The sequence below is a fragment of the Anser brachyrhynchus genome (genome assembly GCF_964034855.1).
Source record: "Anser brachyrhynchus genome assembly, chromosome: 9".
Taxonomy (NCBI): Eukaryota; Metazoa; Chordata; class Aves; order Anseriformes; family Anatidae; genus Anser; species Anser brachyrhynchus.
The window spans coordinates 24,472,389-24,495,519 of record NC_137703.1 but is presented as its reverse complement, the minus strand read 5'-3'; the positions used below and the strand labels follow the sequence as shown (position 1 = coordinate 24,495,519).

Below are 23,131 nucleotides of genomic sequence, written 5' to 3'. Positions count from 1 at the left end.
TCGAGTTGCTGCTCAAATTAATTAGTGCCCTGTGACACCAGTGAGCTAGTAGTGCTGACAATTCGATGGGGAGATACACCTGCAAAAAATTCACTTTATTTTGCTTTTCCTTTCTGTATCACAAACCAAAAAGCACTACAAGCTGGGGAGTGCTCCAGAATGGACTGCTGTGGTGTTTTTCCTCCTGATGTATTTTCTGACACCACCAGAAACATAAAAAGTTTGAAAACATAAAGCTACAGGAACGCCATCTACTGGAACCAACGGAGGCATCTTCCAACTAGCTCGAGTTGAACTTGAGCCCTTACTGCGTGAATTGCGTGTTTACATGACTTATATAGAAAAAGCAAATGAGCTCATCTCAACTCTGCCGATTTTGTATCCCCCACAAAAACAGAAAATCACTGTACACAGAGGAAGATGTGGGCTTCAAAGATGCCAATCCCAAAAAAGCTGGAGTGGAGAAAAATGGTTACATTATTTCCCGAGTTAACCAATGACATTAAGTCTTCAGTAAAAAAAGTAGAGTATTTTAAAAGGTCGGGTGTACAAATTAAAGCTGTCCTTGAGCAGCTTTAACTTATGCAACAGGCACTTATGTAGATAACCCAAGGTCTTGTTGTCCTTAGTAGAATTACAGTGCTAATCTTTACATAAGGATGAGCTGTCCTGAATAGTATCTCTCCCTGTTTAAGAGGTACATAAAGGCTTTTCCTCTGTCATGCTCAGGCCTGCTATACATCCCATCGTTTTCCTTCTCTAAGTACAACACATAACAGTAAGAATATTTTTAAAAGGCAGAAAATCAAAAATTAACCTGTGCAATGACTTCTCTGTATACGTTTCTCCCATTGCTGAGAAATAATGCAACAGTAAGCAGGCTGAATAATTGTAGTTCAGCAAAGGGAATGTGGTTATTTTATGTGATTAATTAGTTGCTGTTTTTGCTTCAGAGTTGTTGAATTAACTTGGCCCAACTTCTCAGAATATCTAAATTTCATTTTCCCCTATTCTGATTTTTTTTACTTCACCAAACGCTTTAAGACTAAACATCTGCAAAGCATGCTGAGTTGTCAAATAGAATGCTCTGTTCTTGTATAAAATTTATTTTAAATGAGCTTTTAGAACATATTAAAATAACACAAATTTTCTATCAAAAATCCTCTGCATAGTATTTCCTGCAGCTTTGCAGAGTTGTTGGGAAAACTCAGGCACAAACAGTAGTGTTCTTCATTTAGCCCTAGGATAATGAGAATACGTATATTAATGATATATCATTACATTTCATTAAAGTTAATTCTTTCAGACAAACGTGTGACTAAAATTTTGCAAAACTGTTCCATGTTGTAATGAAATATAAATTCAATAGATTATCTATGTATTTTTATTAAGTCCCTGTGTCTATACCATCTCTAGGTTGGAAAAGAATCTGATCATATGCTTACATGCATAGATGATTAAAATCTTGGTGTATTCTAAAGACAGTTACTACCATTTTCCTATTCTTTTATTACATTTTGGTTACATATCTTTTATTTTGTCTCTACTGCAAATGTAGATGCCCAATCTGTCTCACTAGAAATGCACTAAATGATTCATACATATACACACACGATCACAGGGATCAGAGATATTACAAGTTAAATATTAAAATACTTAGCTTTCCAATTATGTTATTATTGAATGGTTACTTGAAATTGCTAAGTCAGGGACACATCCATCAGTCTTCATCAACCCAAAGCCACCACCGAAATCCCAAAAACCATTTTGTTTTATACCAACGTGTGCCCAATACTCTTTTCTTCCTGGGATGAGTCAGGAAGACCAGTATCCTCTACAAGACTTTTTAAAAGCAATTGAGTAAAGAAGATGGTCTCTTAATCAGGAAGCCAATGACACAGCCTTGCAAGTTAGGTATCTGCAGGGCAGAAAATCCATATTGCAGATCTGGATTTTTGCCCACATCATTCCAGTAAGTGATACAGGCTGAGACTCCGCATTCAGTCTGCATTAGCATAGATGTGGGCATCTACTTGAACATCCTTTAGCTTTAGGAAAGAAACTGGATGAGAAATGGGGCTCCTCCCATCTCCCAGATCTGCATAGAACCTAACCCCACAAAACACCAAGAAAAGAACTCCTGTGAGTAGTCTGGGGTGGGGATGGTTACTGCAGTATTGCAACACTCCTTATTTCCATATTCTCTTCAACAACTTCCACCTCTCTTCCTAGAAGTGAAAGAGAAAATTCAATACTCCGTAGAAAGTGAAGAGCTAATCTCATTTTGTGTAAAACAGCATTGTTATTATTTGCAGCATTCATCTGGCTCTTTTCAAGTCTGAGAAGTAAGGCATACCTGCTTCCTAAACGATCCTCTGTTTTCTTAGCCAAAAACAGTCGGCAAATATCTTTTGCTTCCTCTGTAAAGCTGGCATGTTCAAATTTCACCTCATCTTCCAGAGTTCTTCTTTTAACCTCATCCTTACCGACCTTTTCTTTGAAATCCTTGAATGGTGTTCGCCCAGCAATCATCTCATAAATACTACATCCCATAGCAAACCAGTCCACAGGATAGCTGTAATTTTCTTCCTTCAGGATTTCCGGAGCCATATAACCATTTGTCCCAGCCTATAGCGAACAGAGAGATTTACTATACAAAGTCAATAATGAAATACATGAAATTAAACAGACTAGTCTATAATTCTTCAAAAATATCAGTAATACGATTGACATAATTTTTATCTAGAAACCGGGGTATAACAATATTTTAGCATATGGACTTCTGCCTTTAAACATCTTAGCATATGGAAAAACTGTGTTAAATATGCTCTTCAAGGTGAAATGCCTATGCAATTTCTGCCTAAGAGTGGTTTCTTTTTATATTAGTCTTTATCTTTCTTTTTTTCTTTCATATTAACATTCTTCCTGCTGAAGAGTGTTGCTACCCTTTTTCTTGTAAACACAGCTAGCAATCATTTTGAAACGACTGAAAAAGGTCAAAAATCAGACAATCATCTGCCCCCTCCCTGTTCAGTGGTTATAACTCTGCTCCAACAAGGGTTTGCTGCCAGTGAGAAAATTCTCGTGGAGCCGGTAGCTGAGCTGCGATAGGAAGTTCTCACCCGCACTCCCTGCTGGCTTCTGCAAGAAGTTATGACCATCAAGGGCCAAGAAAAACCACTGTATGAAGTAAACCAAAGAAAATCATAATTAGTAAATTACTTACATTTAGGTGAAAGAGCTAGTTCACATGGCTTGACTGGAAAATGCTCTCTAAATAAAGTATAGGAACAATCGAGCCTTCTCCAAAAGTGGTGACCACTCTTGGAGAGGGGAATTTGTCTGTTTCTTCCCAAGCCTGGGCCTGGCACGTTCCCAGCTGGGGGACAGACTCCACAGTATTCAAACCAGTTCCTGCTGCCTCTCTAGTAAGCTGATCTACCTGGGAGGAATGAGAGCAAGTCAACCTCTCTATATGCTTTCTGCTGCAGTTACATCACTCGGGATGTGAGATTTCGATCAAAGCATTTTCTGGGCTGACCCAGTATTTCCTGACGTATCTGATGCAATGCCTTATTCCATGTATTTACCAGATTCAGATAACAGCGATCACTATGTCAGAAGTTACTTGAACTCCTGTCATATCTGTTTGAAATACTGGGACTAATGAATTAGTAGGATTGTGATTTAAAATGGAAATACAATTCCCCCAAATTTACTCAAGATGGTCATCGTTACCGCCACTACAACATGATTAATAAGGGATTCATTTTGAAGCAAAACAGAGTGAGAAAGGGGTAACAAAAACTGGAGTTTATATGGGCAAATTATGTTTGGAAAAAAAAAATGTTCAACAGTTGAATTTTAGTTTATAACTCAGGTCTCCCTATAAAGTTTAGCTCATGCCAGTACATGGCGTATACTCTACTGGAAACAATACGTGCAGGAGGTAACATCACAACATCAATTACAACACAAGCCTAAACAACACAAAATTAAATCCAGTTAGTTTTTCTGCTTTTTAGGGTTCTAAAGTAAAATCCACCATTTGGTTGATAAATAAAAGTAAAATGAGAAAAAAATAGATATATCAGCCAGGTTGAGAGCAAAAGAAAGGGTTAAAAGTGAACCAACACCTCCTCAGTAAAGCTACAGAAGTTCAAAGGAACCATATCAGGCACTACAGCAGCTGGTATCTTTCCTCAGGCAATTTATACAGTTTGCTCTGGGTTCCTCTAAGTTAATATTGAGAGATACCCTGACAGTACTACATTTTCATGTGTGATTATTTTGTCCCCTTTCTGTATGGCAAGTGCTCAAACACAGCCTGCAGAACCCAGATCCATCCGGCCTCTGAAGAGCATGAAACCTGGAAGGGAAAGGAGGGGCTGAAAGCAGCAGAGAAATTTTGGTACAAAAGGATGGACACAGAGCTCATTCTGGGTTAGAGAACAGACACTTCTTAGGCTTCTGGAATATTTTCGGCTTCTTTTTCTGGGAAGCAATAAGCATTCTTAGTTTTACTGAGATGGAGCTGATTTAGGGCACTAATGCCTTGAAGAACTGATGAGTCATGTCATTATCAAAATGTGCCCTGACAACAGCACAGTAAGGTCTTTTTGGTAAGACATTACTTTGCTGCAGTTTAGCATCACCATACGGGAACTGGATAATTCTAACATGGAAAAGTCAGAGTGTCATTCTGTGATCATTAACGTGTCTCATGGGAGTTCCCTTCCAGGCTATTTCCTCCACTTGTTTCTTCCATAATTGTTTTTTCTTCAGAAGAAACAGTTGCAAATAAGATCTGTCTCTTCCACATGCATCTTCCACATAGCCTTCAGTAAGTCACGCTATACAGAAAACCATACTTTGACATGGTACTCATTACTCATGAGCAGAGAAAACAAGACCGTAAGTACAGACCAAAAAGACTTCATGACAACATAATAGAAAACAGAGATGGATCAACAAAAGCTTTTCTTCAGACTGAAGTAAAAGATGGTGGATGGGGTTAGAGTGTGAATGAGAAATAAACTTTAAAATTCTCAATTAGTAGCACTGAAATCTTTTGAACTGTTACTGCACTGATCCAGCTCAATTTGAGAAAAGTCTAGAAACATGTATTGTTCCTCTGATATGTCAAACCATCCCAAATGAGCTGTTTTTCTCATGAAAATTCATCAAAACTTGAACCTAAATTTAAAACGAATCTCTCTCAATCCTGAAGATTCTTATTAATCCCAAGATTAATAATGAAGGAACAGGTTGAGAAACAGGAATCTAATCTAATCTCATAACCCCTGAGACTCAAAAAACCCACCTAAACATTATCATTTGATAACAGATACAAACACATTTCACAAGTAGTCAACAGTGATGTGTAAGTGGGAAGAAACACATAAGCAAGCAGGGGAAGAAATACAATCCTCAGCATTTTTTTTTTTTTAATCAAAACAGTAACGTGAAAAAAGGAAGAAAAGAGCTTAAATTTTAGTCTTTTACACCTATTTCAACATATGGAGCTTGGCAAAATATTTCATTTGGGAAAAAAAGATGATAAAACCCTAAGCATTTAAAGATAGAACAGGGAAATCAGAAAGAAAATCATTCAACCCCTGGAACTGGAAGAACATGTATCTTTCATATGAAGACTTAATTGTATCTTTGGAGAGTTAAAAAATCATACCATCTTTCAAGGAAAAGAGAGCCTGTGGCAACATGAAAGAGCCTCAATGATGCAAGAAAGGTTTATTTAGGCAGGTAAGACAGAAGCATATTCTCAGCTTATTCTCAGCTCTCACTAGGAGCCAAAGACTGTTATATTACCCCAGCTTTTCCACAGAGGGCAGAAACCGTGTAGCACTGCAAAGCAACACAACTTTTCCAAGTTTAGTCAGTGCCCCACTGTCCATTTCCTGCTTGCTCTACATCTAATACTATCTTTTGTGATGGTAAGCAGAATGCCTTATTTGCACATGCTGTTTGAAATACAAAAAATATTAATTACATTTCTGTTAAATAAATTTTAATTGACTTGCTTTTGAAAATGGGTTAAATGATCTACTTCTCTCTTCATTTTCTTACGCAAAATACAAGTTTTCAACAATCATCTCAAATGTAATGCCCGAATGCTGTCCTTGGATACATTAGCAAAGAACTTCTGCTAAGTGGAATTGTTGCTTTGAGTGTGGTTTGACAGGGCATAGTAGCAATGAATCATCTGAAAGGATACAAATGTCTCTTCAGCGAAATGTGATTCTGTACAAAATTTCTAAAGGCCACATAATTATAATCTTTTAATAATACAAGATGTGATCCGGAGAAGCACTAAGTGCACTCAGTTCCCAGCACAGTCAAGGGCCCTTGGCACACAGCTACCCTCAGCAGAGCGCAGTGCGCAGAGTAACTCACGTTCATAAAGCCTGTTCACATCACTGCCCTGAGAAGAGAAAGTACTTTGAACAACATCGTTATCCCAGCTTCTCAACAAATACAGTGGAGAAAGAAACAGAACTGTCCGGAGTTTTCTTTATCACAGGAACAGACAAATCGGGAGAAATTGGATTTAGATCCCTCTAGCTTTTCCCACAGATCTCTGCAAAACAAACTCAATTGATATCGCAAACCAAACAGTAAAGCAAATCAGAATGTCTATCCTTTGTTTGCCATGGCACAAGAACTGTTGAACAGAGGAAAAAAAACAAGCTGAGTTTAGCTCTATCAGCTGTTTCCTGGGGCTCGGTCTGTCCTTCCTCCGAGGGGTGCCATTGACTGCTTTGTTCTCTCCTCCAGCTGTTCCTCCACTCCTGCAGCAAGGGCCTGAAGAGACCCTGGAGGAATGCAGTAATAGAGCACAAAAACTTCCCTGCACACAACTGAACAGGCCCTAGATGCAGAGGAGAGCAACGGATCTTCCTCTGTCACTCACGTTACAACATTCATTTTTATCCCGAGAGCCCCTGTGAGGAGAAATGGAGCGTAACTTAAATCAGTCACACAGGCCTACAGTTCCACATGTTCACACAGCAACAAGCCAGTTGACCAAATGAGTAGGCAACTGTATTTTAGAAGAAGATCAAGTCAAATCTAATTAGCACAAACTGTACCCTTGAAATGACTCACAGAGCAAAGATCTCAGCATACCATTAATGCTCAGCAAAGGGAAAGACTTCACTTTGGTTAGAAGGGAAAAGACATTTGGATAAATTGATGGGCTACTGGTTCAGAACACAAAGAGGACTGCCCAGAGTACCAGGAGAAGATAACAACACACTGTATAGGAGCTTAGGAGCTCCTCAATCCCACAGGCTTACGCAAAATTCACCACTGAAGGTTTTTTCATTTTCACAGAGGGACACCATTTTAACGGGGAAAGCTGTCTGTCTTAACAAAAAGCCTACAGCTAAAAGCAAAAAGGGACAAAAACAGATTTCTGCTATATTAGAAAAAAGGAAACTAAATCTACCTCTGGGATCAAAGTCCCATACTGAAGTAGTGAGCATATTCTTCAGTTTAGATCCACGCTCTGTGGAAATGAAAGAGATAAATGACTTGAGGAAGGCTAGTCCAGTCACTGGGCAATGACTGGAACTTTGGACTCAAGAGCATCTCCCCACGACTCCCTGCGTGATCACACATAAATAACTATCTTTGCTTCAGATCCCCCTTGGAGAACCCATTCACAACCCTATCTTGGTGAAGTGTCATCAGAAGAAATATGCATTTATAGATGTTCCAGCAACCAGATGTTATAGGGATTGAGCACATAGGACACGCACAACACTTGCTACTGACTCATAACTACACAATTAGTACACAAGAATTACCAGGCTTCTTTAGCATTCCTGTAACATGATTTTACTTTTGATTTTGTGCAATGCTTTGCTTCTTCTTCAGTTTCTCCTAAACATTTTCCATCTGTAATGTGGGAACAATACTGCACTTCAGAGATGCTTATGGTTTTATTTTTTAATGATTGTTGAATATTCTATAAGCAATATTAATAAAAGGAGAACATTTTCCATGTACTCTTAGCTCTATATATTTTATGAAGCTCTTCAAAATGCATACTAATATAATACAATACGTAGGTGGCTTTCTCAAAAACAGGACATAAAAGAGAAGCTCCATGTTCAGAGCCAGCATGACTGAAGGCACAGGACTGCGTGGCATACTCCTGTGAGAAGGGTAATGGCAGCCCAACGCCAGCACAGCCGCTGCAGGTTAAGCCGAGCAAACGGTGAGGCCTGGACGGTTCCTGTCATGAAACCCACAGGATTTCAACCACCTTGTACTTCAGGATTAAGACTAAAGTTGAAGGTACTACTCTTACACAGGTAAGTCCAGGAAGACAACTACTGGCTGCGTCAGACCGAGGCCCACACAGCCAGTTAACTGTATGTGAATTGGCCAAAGCTGGATGCGTGGGGACAAGCGCAAGAGGATGGCGTGCACACTGATACCTCTAGTATTTTCCTAGCCTCCAGTTGTTTGCACGTCAAGGGCTTCCAGAGACAGATATGGGTTCTCTCAACAACGTTCTCTTCCATCAATTGTCCATTCTCCCCTTGAACCTAGATAAATTCTTAGACTCTACAAGATCTTTACCAGAAGAGCCCTGCAACCTACCTACACTGTGTTAAGAACCACTCCATGTATTTTGAACCTGCTTGCTACTGCCTTCCACTAGCAGATTTTCAACTTGAACAAGGAGCAAAACTGAGCCTGTAGTTTCTACTTGCTTGTATCTGTATTCTAGAAGCTGTCTTCTTGAAAACGTCACTATACGTCTGTTATGTGAAACTATTCACCACAGTAACTGGAATTGTACGTGTGGTCCAATACGAGTAGAAGTACTACATCCCTCACCAACCTGCAGCTTACAGTTTCTGCAAAGCTGTCAAATCAACAGCTCAAAGAATTACATCATCAGCTAAATACTGTATTTCTTATCCAATAAAATACACATTATTGACAACGTTAAATCAATGAGTGACCCATTAGATGATTTACTTAAAGAGAACATTCCAGAAAGAATTTTTTGTAACAAAAGACAAAGGAACTAAACAGTAATATTTAGCACTTACGTGGCATTTTCATCTTCTAAGAGCTTAATTAACTTTCTACTCAGCTCTAGGAACTTTATAAGGAATCTTACCTCTTGCTTTTTCATGGAACATGCTACAGCACACATTAACCATCAGATGAAACTGAATGAAGAACAAGGTTAAAAGTCATGCAAAGAGCCCTGATGCTGTGTCTTTAAAGGACCCCAGTAACTTTTTCCAGACAAGAAAAACGTTTCTGGCAGGTTGCAAGCCCTGTGCAGGCTAAGTACTGGGTTGGGACACATTGCATTCTTGTCATTTTACATGACTACAATATCCTTTCAGCCACCTGCAAAACTGCAGGAGGTAGAAAGATCTCACAAAATTATTTTTGCTCCATTCACGCTCAAGTGATCATGGCAGTCATAGTGGATAAGTTTTCGTTCCGCAAAGTATATGTTTCAGACAGAAAAAATGCAAAATACCTGTCATTATGATGCACTTCATCACAACTGTGATTATCAAATTTTTGAAGAACAAAGTCCCACTAGTAACTATTTCTGAGCAAATGAAGAGCTGTCATTTTTCTAAGCGCAAAGGAAGAATACATTTTTACAGAACCTTATCGAATAAAAATGCAATGTGATAATGACCAGAGGTTAACTGCAGAATAGCTTGCTTAGTTATTTTTGATTTCACAGGTCTGAACCCTTCTCCCCATTTCTCAACTGTCTTGAAATTAAGCTGCAAGTTTCAGGAACATCTAAATAGATTTCCTTCTGTTTTCCTAAGAAATAGGATCTTATAATAAACAAACATACAGGAGGGCAAAAGGACATTTTGAGTAAGATTTTAACCAAAACATGTTTTTCCTATAAAAATATTATCATGTCCTTCAAATATATAAAACACAGCACAGGAAAACTGTGAGGATGCCTGAAACCTCTGAAGAGATGAATGCACTTTCACAAATACTACAATAATATTTTTATTGTTTTATTTTTCACATTTTTTTTTTCAATATTCAAGCTTTCTGGCTCGACAAAGTACTTCATAACTTAAATGCACCAGTCGCCTTGCACAAAACCCATACCCATTAATGGCAGAAAGCCCTTCCCAAAATAAACAGCACATATGCACTGACTTCTGGAAAAAAAAATGGCATCGAGTCCCCAACAACTGAATATACTGAAGATATGAGGGTACTACACAGAAGAACATTGTCACTTTTCTCATAGCTATTCTCAGGAAATAAAGTACTATCCCTCCTTTGGATAAGGGCAAGAACATTTGACTCACACAAGTGAACTTCAAGTTACACAACGAGAAAAATTTGTAGAGACCTCAAGAAAAAGCATGCCAGGTCAAACTGTTCAAGTAGAGAAACTTGGCATAACAGATGGAGATTTCTCATTGTTGTCATATGCAAAAAGAACTAGTTCCAGAATCTATCATAAGCAATTAGCAAGCTCTTAAATACATGTTCCTGCTCATATTGGAAAAAAAGCACACCTTAATATCCACCCTACATACATTACAGTTTCTCAGACCAGAGAAAGCTTAGAGGTTTGAAGATGTGCATTAGCACTGATGACCTGCATATGGTAGTCAAGTTAGTACATAACTAAACAAAACATTTCACCTATGCAAAAGCCAACTTTGAAGACTCTCAGTTTCTCCTTGTTGCCTGTTTCAACACGAGAAAAAAGAGAATATCAACATAAAAAAGGGAGTAATTTTAAGACACAATCCAGCTTTATACATGGTATGATCAACACATCAGAAGAGATGCTACAGGCATATTTATATGAAGAGTCATGATGATATTTCCTGAACTCCTGAATAACTTTATTATCACTGGCAAAGTGTTTGTTTATGTTTCCAGAGATGTCAGTAAGAACTTTGCCTAAGTGTGCATATACACACTTCTAGGTAGATTGCAGAGGTATATGTACGTATCATGAGAAAGTCTCATATAATCCATGTTTGTTTCATGAAGAAAAAACATTTTAAGCAACTTTCAATTGCCCTCTATTTTTTTGTTTTCAAGATCATTACTGTTCCAATGTATGTATTTTTTTTTCCAATTTCTCCATTCTAAAACCAGCTAGCACTTCACAAATACAAACCAGCACACCTTAGTTAAATCAGGTTTTTAAGCACTGTGATTAATACTGTATCAAGTGATTCACAACTGCCTATATGTGTTCAAGACAGTATCGTTGCCATTCACATGGAGAGCCAGAACATGTTTCTACTAGCTGCTTTAGCTGTTGAGAAGAGAGGAAAAAAACTAAGGCTAGGTATCCAATAAAATCTTTCAAAACTTTCGTTTTGGTAAGTAGGGCATTTTTATTTATTGCCCTTACAGACAGTTGATATAGAGGACACAAATATTCCCCAGAGTATATATTGTGACAACACTTACAGGATACTAGAAATACTTGTCCAATTATGTAAGTTTAAAATTATAATCTGCAAAATACTTTTTCTGCAGCATAAACAGACATTACTTTGTAAGAAGACCATATCGAAGTCACCCATCTAGAATTCAAGAAACCGTTTAATGCATAAAGAATACAATGTTTGGCTGGTAAACAACACATACATATTAAAGTTTCACTGAAGTTTTCACTGAAAACTTGAAAATGTCTAAAACAGGAACTCACTAACTAGCCTACCACTTGTGCCACGTGATAATTTAATCACCTAACAAGATTTACAAAGGGGATTTATGCATCCTCCAGCTGATAGATTGATGGTGTGTATTTATACAGGAAATGCTAAGAATCTTTGGATGCTTTGAAAGTGGAGCAAATTTGCCTTTATTGGCTTGTACACTCATGAGAGGTGTACAAAATTTTCAGAATGCATGTACATATTGTGTTTTTTTGAAATCTCTAATGGAGTATAGAAAATGTTCAGATAAATTCACATATTATATACGATATAACCCTGCATAAGGAACAATTAAAGTCATTACATGATCTTTCTACTTCTTAATATATAGCAAATAACAAAGACAGAAAAGGACAAAGACAACAGAAAACTGTTGCTTTGTTTCACTAATTACGATGAAGAGGTATTTTCATACCAGCTTAGTTACAGTCAAACACATGAACACTTTCTAAGCAGGTACCTATGATCAGATGTCTACTCCGTATTTAGACAGATACATAAATTACCTGATTTAAAACTATGTAATCAAGGCATTTCAGAGGGTTCTGCAAAGCCTCCCTGAAAATTTAGTAAATTACAAGCAAGTACATTTGATTTCATCTATCTGACTTGCATACAGTACTGAACTTTTTGCCTCTCTTTAAAAAAAAATGTAAAGGAGAAAAATTCATGAAGAATTACAGTGTGCTGCTGTTATAAATCAACTTGGATTGGTTGAGTCCCAATTTCAGAGAACCATCTGTATATTCATTTTATGAGACATCTATAACAAACTAAATACAAGGAAGTTTATGAGACACCTACAAAGAAGAACAGGATTATTTCAAATGTATGTACTTAAGATTTCTAAAAATATTCTCTCGGTACTTAACTACAGTGGACTCAATTGAAGCCAGGTGCTCAGATCTTTGTAAAATCCCAGGTGACTTCTTCAAGTAGATAAAAATATACTGACAAAATCTCAGATTTTTGCTGATTCAGGTTAGAAAAGTATTAAAAGACTTTTATTTTTCCCCAACTTAACTTTGTAAAAGAGAAGACTATTCAGAAATGAAGATATAAGAAAATGTAGTTACTAGAAAACTTACTTTGTTTTCTCATTTATATCTTTGAATAAATTATAAATAAAACCCACGCAAGGTTTTTACCCAAATAAATGCACCTGGTTAGTGTTGCATTTATAATGCCTTTTATTATGATACGAACTTCTACAGACAGTATACAAAGAGCATAGGTCACCAACTATTTTTCAGAGTAATCAAGAAAGAAGAAAAATAGATCATTTACTTGGCTCCTGCTGATACATTAAAGGTATGCAAGTCTTCTGTTTTACTTTGCTTATTTACAAGAAAGATTCAGTTAAGGACTGAAGAACTAGAAATATTATGAAAAGATTAGCACTCAGAAAGAAAAACCTGAATCACTGCGGGAGAAAGGTTTGTAGACAGCTGCTGAAAAACATTAGTTATTTTAATTTAGTTTTAGCATCTATTTAGCTCTCACCTGCAAAAAACAGGAATTTCTCCATTTTTTTTAAAGGCACCATTCTGCTTCTTCATTTAAGTGTCAGAGACTAGAGCAGGATATCCATACTCAGAATGAATACAATCTCTTAACAGAAGTAGTCTTATTGAATATAAGGGTGTCTTGCATTGTAGAAATCTGTTCAGTGGGAATAAGCTATTAAAATATGATCCAGAAAGCACATTACTTTTTTTTTTTTCCCCCTGGAACAGTACTTCAGCAAAACAAGTTGATGCTACTGAAATTTCTAAGATTAAAAGTAAGAAATAAAAAGCTCAAACAACTAAAACTCACAAGATTTCATTAAACAGACAAAAAAAACAACTTATTTTTTAATATATCACCTCACAGAAAGACCGCAATAGACGCCCTTTTTTTTTTTTTTTTTTTAATTCTACCTTCTACTTAACAAGTAATCATAAAACTTCATTAAGATGTATATGGCTGGCTAAGTTAAATTTATCTGAACAGATGAAAACATATGACCATCAGCCATACTAGACTGCTAAGCCATGGTTTTGTATTGTACAGGTGATATTAGGTAACTACTTTGAGGCAGCAGAATGATTTATGAATATGGTTAAAGCAGAGTTAGATTTCATTCTCCTAGTGCAATAGAACAGTATTTTAAGCACGATATTGAAAAAAAAAAGTCTCGTAAAAGAGGGTTACGAGGCTTTAAAGTCAGAACTGCTTTTAAGTGCTGGAGGTATGAATGAAGCTCAGGGTATTACAACCGCCCATCAAAACAGAAGATACTTTGCAAATGAATAAATAAATTTAAATTAAAAGGGTTTATATCGTAGATCAGTAGCATTTTCTTAATAATTACTGACTGAAATTTGTTAGCCTTAAATCATCATTTCAGACTATCATCCAAAGTCTGGAATCAGCTTTGATGTTAGGCACTTCGGTCACATATACAGTAAAATACAGATTTGGTCTGGGGAAATAGATCTTTGCCTTTAGCTTCTAAAATTGCCCTTATAAAACCGAGTCCACAAAATGGTACAACTGATTATATTTCATAAATCTGTCTTAGATCCATAAATCTTTTTGTGTTAAAATATAGGCCTATACAAGTATCTTCTCTTAAGCTTTTTAACTGAGAATTTTATAGTCATATGCAAAAAACTTGCTATGATATAAAATTTCTGGCAATTTTAAGTCAGAATGTAACTGTGATTAGTATACAAAAGTTAATTTAACAGCACTGTTTTTATTACATGAATCAAATGTTGTAAAGTTCTTTTTATTGCTTCTTACATTACTATAAATATTAGTAATATCTAGCTCATATTTTTTAGTAGCAGTTTTCATAATTATTCAACTCCCTCATAATTATAACACAAAACGAAAAATAACGTCATCATAGCCTTTCTCCTATTTCAAATTCTCATATGAAGAAAATAAAACTGCGTTTAACAGAAATTCCTTATAAGATACTACAGTCACCGCAGTTTAGACTCCAATAAAAGCTCCCATATAAGGGTGAATACTGCTATTAAAACAGAGACCAGAAGCAGAAGAAAAATCATTATAGCAACTTAATGACATTATCATTGAAAGCAAGGAGGAACAGCTACATTGCCCACTATTGCTTTTGAGATTCTACAGTAATAAATAGAAGACGTTATACATTTATCAATATCCTCTTTCATTTTTTTCTTTTACCAAACGCCACATATTTGCTAGTGACAAAAACTGCCCTTGGACAGAATTATTTTTCCGATCATAATAAATGCATGCATCTGACTTGCAAAACATAGTAAGGTTTATAGATTATATATACTTTGGGCTCACTGATCAAAACGCTAATTTCACAAACAAAACAACATTTCCATTTCACATAATTTCTATTTAAAAATCTGCCTTAGCTATCAGAGAAACTGTATTTTCAGCTCTGAAACAATGCAGTCTCATTTTTAAATCTATGATATAAAACACCAGTTTTTGTATTTTCTATTACTAAGAACTAACAATAATCATAACGTTTTTTTTAATTGTCAGTAGAAAACGCACTCTTCAGAGTACAAATTACTGTATTACATGACAACATCAAAAGATGTGTGTACCTCAAGCATGATAAAAATTTTACTAGCATCTCTCATCTAATGATTTTTTACAGAACTTTAAAGACTTGGGAAGTATGATGTTAGACCAGACTATAGCATGGTTTCCATTTCTTCACATTCCAGTCTATTTCAAAAACTTTGGGATAAAAATGCTCTTTTCATATTTAAGGGACATGAATACAATTTTCTTGTGAAACCTCATGACATTATTACAGAACTGGATTGAGACGGCCACAGGCACAGATAAGGTGCAGCACAGAAATTCACACAGCAAAAACCAGTTATCTTTCTCTTTCTTCCTACACATACACACATGCATGCACATTTTCAAACTCTCATCAAGTCTGCTTATTTTTTCAGGAATGAATTTGTAGGAGGAGGAAGGTTCATGATTATTTGTCGCGCAGCACGACTGAACACCCACAATACAATCAGTGCTGTTACCTAAGGGAAATCTGGAAGAACCCATGTTCTTCTAAGAACAAAAACTGAAAACAGCAGGAGTCATATCTTTAATTGCTGCTCATTATACAAACAATTCATTGGTTAAATCCCAGGCTACACACTATTACTCAATCTTATGAGAAACAATAGACAAACTTGACTCTTCTGTTTTTGTGTAAGAGAAGTTGCTTTACTAATATAGTGACCAGAGACTTAATTAACCAAATCTTCTTACCACCTGTCTCTTAGAATGAAATGACCACGTAAGGTCTTTAGCAAAGAACAAATCCTGAGGAATTAAGTCTTGGACTCATAATACATTAGAAATAGAACAGCTTCCTTTCCCACTTCCCATGTGCAATAAATTTCTACTCACCCTCTGAGTGATGTTTTTTCCCTCTTTTACTTGCACTGCCAATCCAAGATCAGAGAGTCTGCAGTTACCGTTATCATCCAGGAGGACGTTTTCTGGCTTCATGTCGCGGTATATGATCTTGATGGAATGGAGATGCAGAATCCCACAGGTGATCTGAGCTGAGTAATAGATTACCCTGTTCATTTCTAAACCCCTTTCTCCCACGTTGTAGATGTGGTATTTCAGATCCCCTCCATTCATGAGGCTCATGACAAGACACAGATGGCTTTTGCTCTCATAGGCATAAGCTAATGTGACTATGAAAGGGCTGTTGACCTTCTCCAGGATTTCTTTCTCCAGTAGTGCCATCTTCTCTCCACCTTTCTTTTTCAACCGTTTCTTATCCAGTTTCTTGCAGGCATACATCTTGCCAGTATTTTTCACCTGGATGGCACAAACCTAGAAAAGCAAGATGCAAAAGGAAAGGTAAGGAAGCAATTTTACACATAGAGATGGAATATCAAGGGCAGTAATAGGCAGGAACTGGGGAAACACAGATGCCTATTAGTAGCTGCTAATGGTAACTTGCATGGCAGAGTATATTAGCAGAGAAAATAAGGAATAAACAAGCACAGAATCAGTTCTATTCAGAACTAGCGTGTGGTGGGCCTTGTGCAAAGATCCTGAGGACTCCAACAGTAGACCTGTATTATTAAGTAACATGAAGAAGGACCCATTCTCTGATCATGAGAATTAGTGGCATATACAGCTTGTATATGTATAGCTAAACTCTCTTCCTTCTGAAAAAAGGTAACCTCATTCATGCTTTTCTGGGAACAGATCTTGATCAGTGCTATTCCCTAAACTGTGCCTAAGAGTTATCTGGGAGTATGTGAGCTAGCACAGGCCAAAATGGTGCCAAGGAACATACTAATAATTAACTACATAGATGGCCGTGCAAGCTTTTGTATAGAAGAAGCCCACTTCTTCACTAGTATAGACACAGAACATAAAATTTTAGGGTAATTCTTCACTATCAGGCATCTTGAGTCAATCTAACAGTATAGATAACAACCTGAGTTTAATTTCTGTGAAATGGACAATCTGAATGACCAAGTTTTGCAAATTGTTAAGACGATTTCTTCATTTATCACCAAGTTTCCCTGTGCAAACCCAGCTGCTGGTCTTGAGAGGGGAGGGATGACCCACACTTGTAAAGGTAACAGCTCTTACCTCTCCGAAGCCACCTTTGCCCAGCACTCGGAACTCATAGAAGTATTTATCAGTTACTGGCTGCTTCTCAAAAACTTTCCATTGGAGGAATTTGTCATAGAAGGGGCTGCTCTGGAAGTCCTGAAAAGGCTTGCCTTGAAGGAAGAGTTTGGTTTCCTCCTTGGCCAGCTGGACAACATTCTCATAGTCTTTCTCAGTGGCTGCCTGGCATTTGCTGACCAAGTCAGAGCTCATGAAAGCCAGATAGTTTTTGGCGCCTCTCTTAAGAAAGTTGGTGATCATGTTCTCCATGGTACTGCTCTTGACATTGTCCTCTGCCAACTCCCAGTTTGACACCTCATCCAGGAAGTCCCTCGCTACCAAATGTTCCGGCACTGTCTCTAAGAAGTCTCTGAAGAATCTCTTGCCGATGGGCTGCTGCTCACAGATGCTCCCATAATCAGCAGCAATGGACTGCCTAACCTCTCCGCACTGATCAACCTTGGGCAGCGAGAGGCTCTTCCGTCTCTTTTGCATCTCCTTGGTGTCTCCATCTCCACTCTTCCTGGCCTGCAGATAGGCTGTATTGGCAATCAGGTTGTCAAGCCCCCCCATGTCACACATCTTGGCAAGCTCTTGGGGTGGCAGAGCCTGGTTAGAGAAAACAAGGAACTGGCCCAAGTGCTGTGCTGATGCTGCCCTGCACCTCTCCCTGCCAGTGGTGTGTGGGGGCTTGTGAAACACACCAGAGAGACTAACTGCTTTTGCATTAAATACCTCTCAAGGATTTTCACTAAGTACCTTTGGGTACATGCACCATTTGTGGAAAGTGACTGGTAAGAGGTTTCTCTCTAAGGAGCTTTGAGTTTGCTATCTATAGCTGAGAGATGACACCCTAGGCAAACCTTCTCACTGGCAGCACCAAACAAATGCAGTTCGGTTGGTGTTTCATGAATGAGCCCTGACACCCTTTAAATGTACCGTTACCCCTCTGTACACACTGCCACTGGCTGCTGAGAACATGCAAAATTTCTGTGTGTACCACAAGCACTCGCCAGTCCCAGTGGCACACTGCTCACAGGTAAGAGAACAGCTTCTTACCTCCCTTGCTCTTGACATGGTGAACACCATCAGTCATTGAGCTTTTAATTTTCACGCTACCCAGTGCTTTGAGCATCCACACTTCCAAAACTCAAGTTATACTCAACAGCAGTGACTCTGAGCTCCACAGATACATCATGCAAGCCTTGACACCTCACGCAGCTCCATCTGAAGGAACAGAAAGCGGATTAAACGCAGAGGCTAAGAACTGCTGCTGCTCTAAAAATAATGATCCCTACATATGAAACAGCACAGAGCTCTGACCTCAGCTCCAGCCCACAGGAAGAGGAAAAACACATTTCAAATGACTGGCCAAATCTTGCCAAGACACTTCCATACCATACCGTGGCCTCTCTTCATTTTCCCTGCTGAGTTGGTATTATGGCCATGAGCGGCAGGATGACAAGGTGGCAACGGTGTATGGCTGAGCATCAACAACAGGACAAAGCCAATTATAATCAAGTGAAGCCAAAAATCCACGTGACTTCACTCAGTGGGCTGCCTACCAGGAAGTCTGAGCCCCATTTTTTCCAAAATAATAAATATCCTATGCAGTGCTCACTAGGCTAAGCACTCTTCTGCTGTGGAGTCATGCGGTTTGGCCTCTGAAAACGGTGTTCCTATTTAAGTAAGATACTATGGGAAAGGTAAAGCAGCTCCATGATTTCTCCAGTAGCAATTGGGTCAAGCTATGCAAAGACAGCTTCCTTTTTTTTTCCTCCTGCTCTCTTAACCAAAACAAGTAGAAGTGCTGAATCACAAATGCTAAACATTAGGAGTAACAATGGGCATTTCTCAGACTCCTTAATGTTAGTGATAAGCCCTTCTTGGTTGCTTTTTGTCACTCTACTAGTATGAAATATTTTGCTTTTATATGCTTAATCCCATCTGCATTGAATCCATTTGACATATGACTTATGGTTATATTCTACCGAGTGCGTGAGAGCTTTTCTAGTGATGACTGACAGGCCCATCCATTGCAAACCGTGTGTGAGGAGGTGGTGTGCTCTAATGGCAGAACATCTGAAAGCCATGCTTGCTACAGCAGTCTCTAATTCAGGCAGGTGAATGCAAGCACGGGGCACGAGAAGGTTACATAAACGGCTGAATGATGCAGCCAGCAGAGGAAGGAAGACTGCAGATATGTCAAAGGAAGAAGTGCCTGTAGTTCTGAAAATGGTGTCCCCAGCAACATATTCCCGTAACAGCCTCAGAAAAAAAAGGAGAGGAGGCCCTAATTTCAGGCCCTAACATTCAGCAGCATCTTTTTCAAATTTAGCAAAATGCCACCATAGCTCAAATTCCGAGTAGCAGTACGAAGTGCTGGTGACTGAGGCCCTAAGGGGGAACTCAAGCCTATACAGCTAGTGATAGAATCTTATCTAAGCAAGTCAAGAAATTACTCAATGTTTACGGTACCTGCATAAGCATGGCACATTCACAGCTTCAAAACATCATTCTGCTCTATTCATTAGAATTGTTCCTGATTTGTGCAGAACATAACACTTTCTGTAAAACAAGGTAACTTCCTAAAAAAGCTAAGTGTGACAATATGATCTTTGGACACATACTCATTACTCCAGCCACTTTTGAGAGACAACCCTAGCTAGATTTGCTGAGTTATCCAAATCTGCCCGGCATGCATTAAACAGCAGAAAAAAATAGATCGGCATTACTCTATGAGTTGATAATGGCTACTGAAGTTAGTGTCACCTAACCCATAAAATAGTATGTTTGGGTGAGAAGCAAAACTGATTTACTTTGCATGTACAAGAGGTGAAAAAATTCAGGACTAAAAAGGGGTACTTATTAAGAACTGTGCTAATGGAACACCAGGTAGGATTTGGAGCAGAAGAGAAATTTATCTTGCATAGGCATCTGTCTGGTGCAAAGCTCACAGCAAAACTGAGACCTAAGCTGATCTTCTCTAAATTGCAAAGAAAATATGCAAAGACTTGAAATTAATTCCCCTATACCCTAGGTGAACCTCTATTTACTACCCTACAAGATATTCTATAATCTATTTCTCACATGTTCGCTCTCAGCTGAGCTGCTTGCCTGTACATAGGTAGTTACAGATTAACTTAGCCAGAGACACTGAATCTGTTATCCAATGCTTAGAGCATCCAGATCGGATATAACACGTACAAATTCCTGATACTGCATATAAATATTTTTCCCAAAACTAAAATATGCTTCCTACAAAATAAAGTATTATTTGTCCAAAGGATTTAGAAGAACAAGACAAAATGAAAGTATTCTTTCGAGCAGCTGACTGAAACTCACAAGAGCATCTTCAAACTGAATTTTAGCAACTTATGTTAGTCCTGAAGAGCTTATACAAAACCTAAAATTAAAATAACATTACAAAATACATTAAAACTAAAAACATTAAAATTAAAATAACATTACAATAAAACTGCATCTACAAAACAATTTATTCACGTTAACAGCACAGGTCAAGGTAACTCAAAAGGATCAAAAGCAGCCCTGAGGAGAAGGACCTTTGGGTGGTGGTTGACGAGAAGCTCGACACGAGCCAGCAATGTGTGCTTGCAGCTCAGCAAGCTGCCCGTACCCTGGGCTGCACCAAAAGCAGCAGGGCCATCAGAGCAGGGGACGGGATTGTCCCCCTCTGCTCTGCTCTTGTGAGACCCTCCCCAGCTCTGGGCCCCAGCACAAGGACATGGAGCTGTTGGAGCGAGTCCAGGGGAGGGCTGCAAGGATGCTCAGAGGCTGCAGCCCCTCTGCTATGGAGGCAGGCTGAGGGAGTTGGGGTTGTTCAGCCTGGAGAAGAGAAGGCTGCAGGAAGACCTTACAGCGGCCTGCCAGTGCCTAAAGGGGGCTACAGGAAAGCTGGGGAGGGACTCTCTATTAGGAAGTGGTAGGACAAGGAGTAACAGCTTTAAACTGAAAAAGGATAGATCTAGATTAGGCATTAGGAAGAAATTCTTTACTCTGAGGGCGGTGAGGCCCTGGCCCAGGCTGCCCAGAGCAGCTGTGGATGCCCCATCCCTGGCAGTGCCCAAGGCCAGGCTGGATGGGATTTGGGCAGCCTGGGCTGGTGGGAGGTGTCCCTGCCCTTGGCGGGGGTTGGAATGGGTGGGCTTTGAGGTCCCTTCCAACCCAAACCATTCTGTAATTCTGTGCCATACTGAGAGCCACTAAGAAAATGAAGTTGCCACCCTCCGTGCTCTTCTCAGTAATAACAAGTCAATGAGTAAGTGTTTACAGTTATTTTCTTTAAGATTAGTAAGTTTAAAAAAATGTTGTGAGCTGATTTTAAGTCTATTTAAGCAAAGGCAGGAAACAGGATGACTACACCTGAACTGCATGATGATGATGAGCTTTCTAATACCACATTGCATAACCAATAATGTACATTAAACTATCTTAATACAGCAGTTTATATTCATCTGCATTTAATTGAAAAGCAATACTTCACAGAATTACTGAACTGTATTCTTGCAAAAAGCATCTTATTTTAACATGCAATGTTCTGAAAAGCAAAATTTCACACAGATACCTGAAGGGCTATATCTAACATTACTGCAGACATCTTTTTGAGTTGTCTGCTTTTAATGCCTGCCACTATCCCATTACGATTTTCGCACATTCTTAAACTAGCCATTTACGTGGAAAATATCCATTATGTCATATATATATATATATATAATGGAATAGAATATAGAAATAGATATTAGAAATATAAATAAATATTAGAAATATATTTCTATATATAACATAGAAAGTTAATATAGAAATGAAAATTTCTCTAAATTTCCCCCGTTAGAATGACAAATCTGGTCATTCCAATAGATGACAGCTGAATCAAATCAAAGGGACTGAGAAAAGCGATACCTTTTCCTTATATTAAATAGTTTCATTTTCTCTTTATTAACCAAATGCTTTGCGGGAGAGATGGAATCTCTACTCATCACCCATTATACCTCACCTGGAATATTGTCCAGGTTTTGTTCCCCCAATTCAGAGAGACACTGAAAAATGCGCACAGTCCAGCAAGGGCCACCAAGATGATTACAGAACTTGACATATGTAGTCAGTGTGCAGAAAATCAGCATATTCAGTCTATCTAAGGCTGGGGAGACAGTAGGGGAGAAGGGATCCAGTCGCAGCCTTCCAATACTAAACAAACACCACTAACAAGTAGTTATAGAGAAGACAGAGGTACTTTCTTTAGAGCGATGCATGGTGGCAGCATGACAGGCAGTGAGCACCAGCTGCTTCACGGACATATTAATCTGGATATACAGAAGATTTCCTGTGAGAACAACTAAACACTGGAATAGTTTGCCAAGCAACTGGGGAAAAGCTACAAGATGTATCTTGACAGGGCCCTGGACAGTCCAGTCTAAGGCCCAGCCTTCAGCAGCAGATCAAACCACCTGGTCTCCAGGGGCCCATTCCAAGCTACACTTTGTAGGGATTCATATCTGTTTCAAAGATTTCTCTGGTTGTGCTTTATTTTTTTAGACTCTGAAAATTTCTCTGAATTTACCCAGATAGAAGAAAAAATGCACAAATATCAGCTGCTTCAATTCAACATTAACTTTCCTAGTATCTCATTTGTGTTAACACCTGTTTGAACCCACATGCAGGAAGATTCTTCGCTCTTATTGACATCTATGTGACATGTGAACTGACAGCAGGGTGAAAACTACTTTGGTACT

The 23,131-nt window shown here is 38.4% G+C and overlaps 1 protein-coding gene across 2 annotated transcripts in view; it reads right to left on the bottom strand.

Moving 5' to 3' along the window:
• The window catches only part of GRK7 (G protein-coupled receptor kinase 7), a 45,091-nt gene extending 22,769 nt beyond the window's left edge, over positions 1–22,322 (bottom strand). For both annotated transcript variants that reach the window (XR_013955253.1, XM_080605298.1), the window contains exons 1-3: positions 17,361–22,322; positions 16,149–16,586; positions 2,357–2,628 (exon numbers count right to left, since the gene is read on the bottom strand). Coding sequence is in view for 1 of the 2 variants with exons in the window: in XM_080605298.1 (XP_080461424.1) it covers positions 2,357–2,628; positions 16,149–16,586; positions 17,361–17,963 (1,313 nt within the window). In the remaining variant the exon portion in view is untranslated. The remainder of the gene's footprint in view (positions 1–2,356; positions 2,629–16,148; positions 16,587–17,360) is intronic.
• Between the last annotated feature and the right edge of the window lie 809 nt (positions 22,323–23,131).